This window comes from Cryptotermes secundus, unplaced genomic scaffold, assembly GCF_002891405.2.
Source record: "Cryptotermes secundus unplaced genomic scaffold, Csec_1.0 scaffold6700, whole genome shotgun sequence".
NCBI classification, from domain to species: Eukaryota; Metazoa; Arthropoda; class Insecta; order Blattodea; family Kalotermitidae; genus Cryptotermes; species Cryptotermes secundus.
Genome location: NW_019734427.1, coordinates 1 through 1,842, shown reverse-complemented (window position 1 = coordinate 1,842; position 1,842 = coordinate 1). Strand labels below are relative to the sequence as shown.

General features: G+C 46.9%; 1 protein-coding gene across 1 annotated transcript; it reads right to left on the bottom strand.

Moving 5' to 3' along the window:
• Positions 1–115: 115 nt before the first annotated feature.
• LOC111868980 (protein APCDD1-like) lies at positions 116–523 on the bottom strand (the record flags this gene model as incomplete). The annotated part of the gene is made up of 1 exon (XM_023860118.1): positions 116–523. A coding segment is annotated over one exon (408 nt), but the record flags the coding sequence as incomplete, so codon positions are not given.
• Positions 524–1,842: the final 1,319 nt, after the last annotated feature.

The window sequence follows — 1,842 nt, the reverse complement described above, 5'->3', positions numbered from 1 at the left end:
ACGAGTTCCCTTGTGCGTCCATTTCGACACGAACCAATTCATATTCTGTGCTGGGGACAATTATCCCTAATGGGGAACATCCCCGTGACGGAGTTAAGTCCCTGGGAACTCCAACCTTCCAAACTCCACCGGGAATACATCGGCGATCACCTTGAAGATTCTCGACCATCCCTCTATCAAGAACCGTAAGGGATGCGTGTTCCACCCTGAAGTCGAACTCGACGGGTCCTTCTACTTTGCCGGAAGTGGTGAAGGTACGGGAGTAGCGTCCAGACGCTGCGGCGGTGTACGTAGGCACGGCACATGCGGGGTCCGCGTAGAAGCGGTACTCGCCGTTCCATGTCCGGTCCCCGACGTGGAAGCGGAACCGGCGTGTGAGGAAGAGACCCAGAGGCCACGTTTCGCAACGCGTGCTTACCCACTCGCCCCCCATGTAGGCGGGCAGCCGGGGCCTCGCCAGCAGATGAGGAGGGGACCTCTCTGTGCTCCGTGATACTTCGTAGCAGATGTGACAACCGTGGGCCTGGAACAGTCACAGTAAAGAAACTGCATACAGCGGCATTTGGGTAAGGCGGAAAGTTGAACATTGTACAAACAAAACGTAAGTGACTGGAGTAAAGCTGAGGTTGTCCCTGTACTTAATTAATTAAGCGTCACACGTGAAGACGTAGCAGCGACTGGAGTATAGCGCCATCATCCAGAACCTCGGCACTAGGCACTAGATCTATGTAAGTAGCTTCACGCAGCCGTCGCTTTACCCTCGGGAAACGCCCCTGATACCCATTTGATAGAAGGATTGGTGGACCCCAGAGACGGTGTGGACGCTGTGGTGAGAAGTCTCTTGCCCCAGCCGTCCAGCACGCCGATATACCGACTGAGCTATCGAAGTTCCATTGACATCTAAACGAGGAACTAGTGGGCATAAAATTTATAAATAATCTGTGTTTGTGTGTGTGTGTGCGCGTGCATGTGTGTAACGACTTGCCTATAAGAAAACTTCGTCACAAATACAGAAATTAAATATAGGATTCTGTAATCCACTGTAATGGCACATCTGCATGAAAAGGCTAATAAACAACTACATCTAGCGGCAGTACTGGTGACTAAGTATAACAGTCCTGTGCTGATATTTCCCAGAGTTGGGGGCTCGCGGTAGCGTAGTCGGTTGAGGCACTATGCTTTAAGCCAGAAAGTCGCAGGTTCGAATCCCGATGGATTATTCAACTGACCTAATCCTTCCAGCCGCACTATGACCCTGGAATCGATTCAGCCTCTAACAGAAATGAGTACCAGGAATTTTTCTGGAAGTAAAGGGCGACTGGCGTGTAAGGATGACAACCTCATCGTCATATGTGAGCCGATTTTTTACAAAATGTGGGAGCCTCGACTTCTTACAACCCTATGGGCCTTCACGGCATGTTACAGGGATAGCTTTACGTTTTTCATACGTAACTGAGTAGAACTGCCACATTATGCTATCAATCCTTAAATAAATATATAACATCTTCTGCTCCCATTCGTAACTACCAGCAGGAATGACTGATAACATATATAACGACAGAAATTATTAAGTTTTGTTCATTTGTATGTATGATTAGTATAATCAGCTGTGTCTATCCCCTTAGTAACGTATGAACCAATGAAATCTGGTGAATATCACATCACGCCGGATCTTTTTAGATTCTCCATCAATAATACCAACATTCCCAATGTGCTAAATACTGAACTGGAAGCTACGTCAGAGCCACATAATGGGAGGTCCTGAAATTTTCATTAATAAGATATATTCCAAGAATATTGAGATAGAGTGAAGATAAATTGTTTTGTGGAATATAAAAAAAA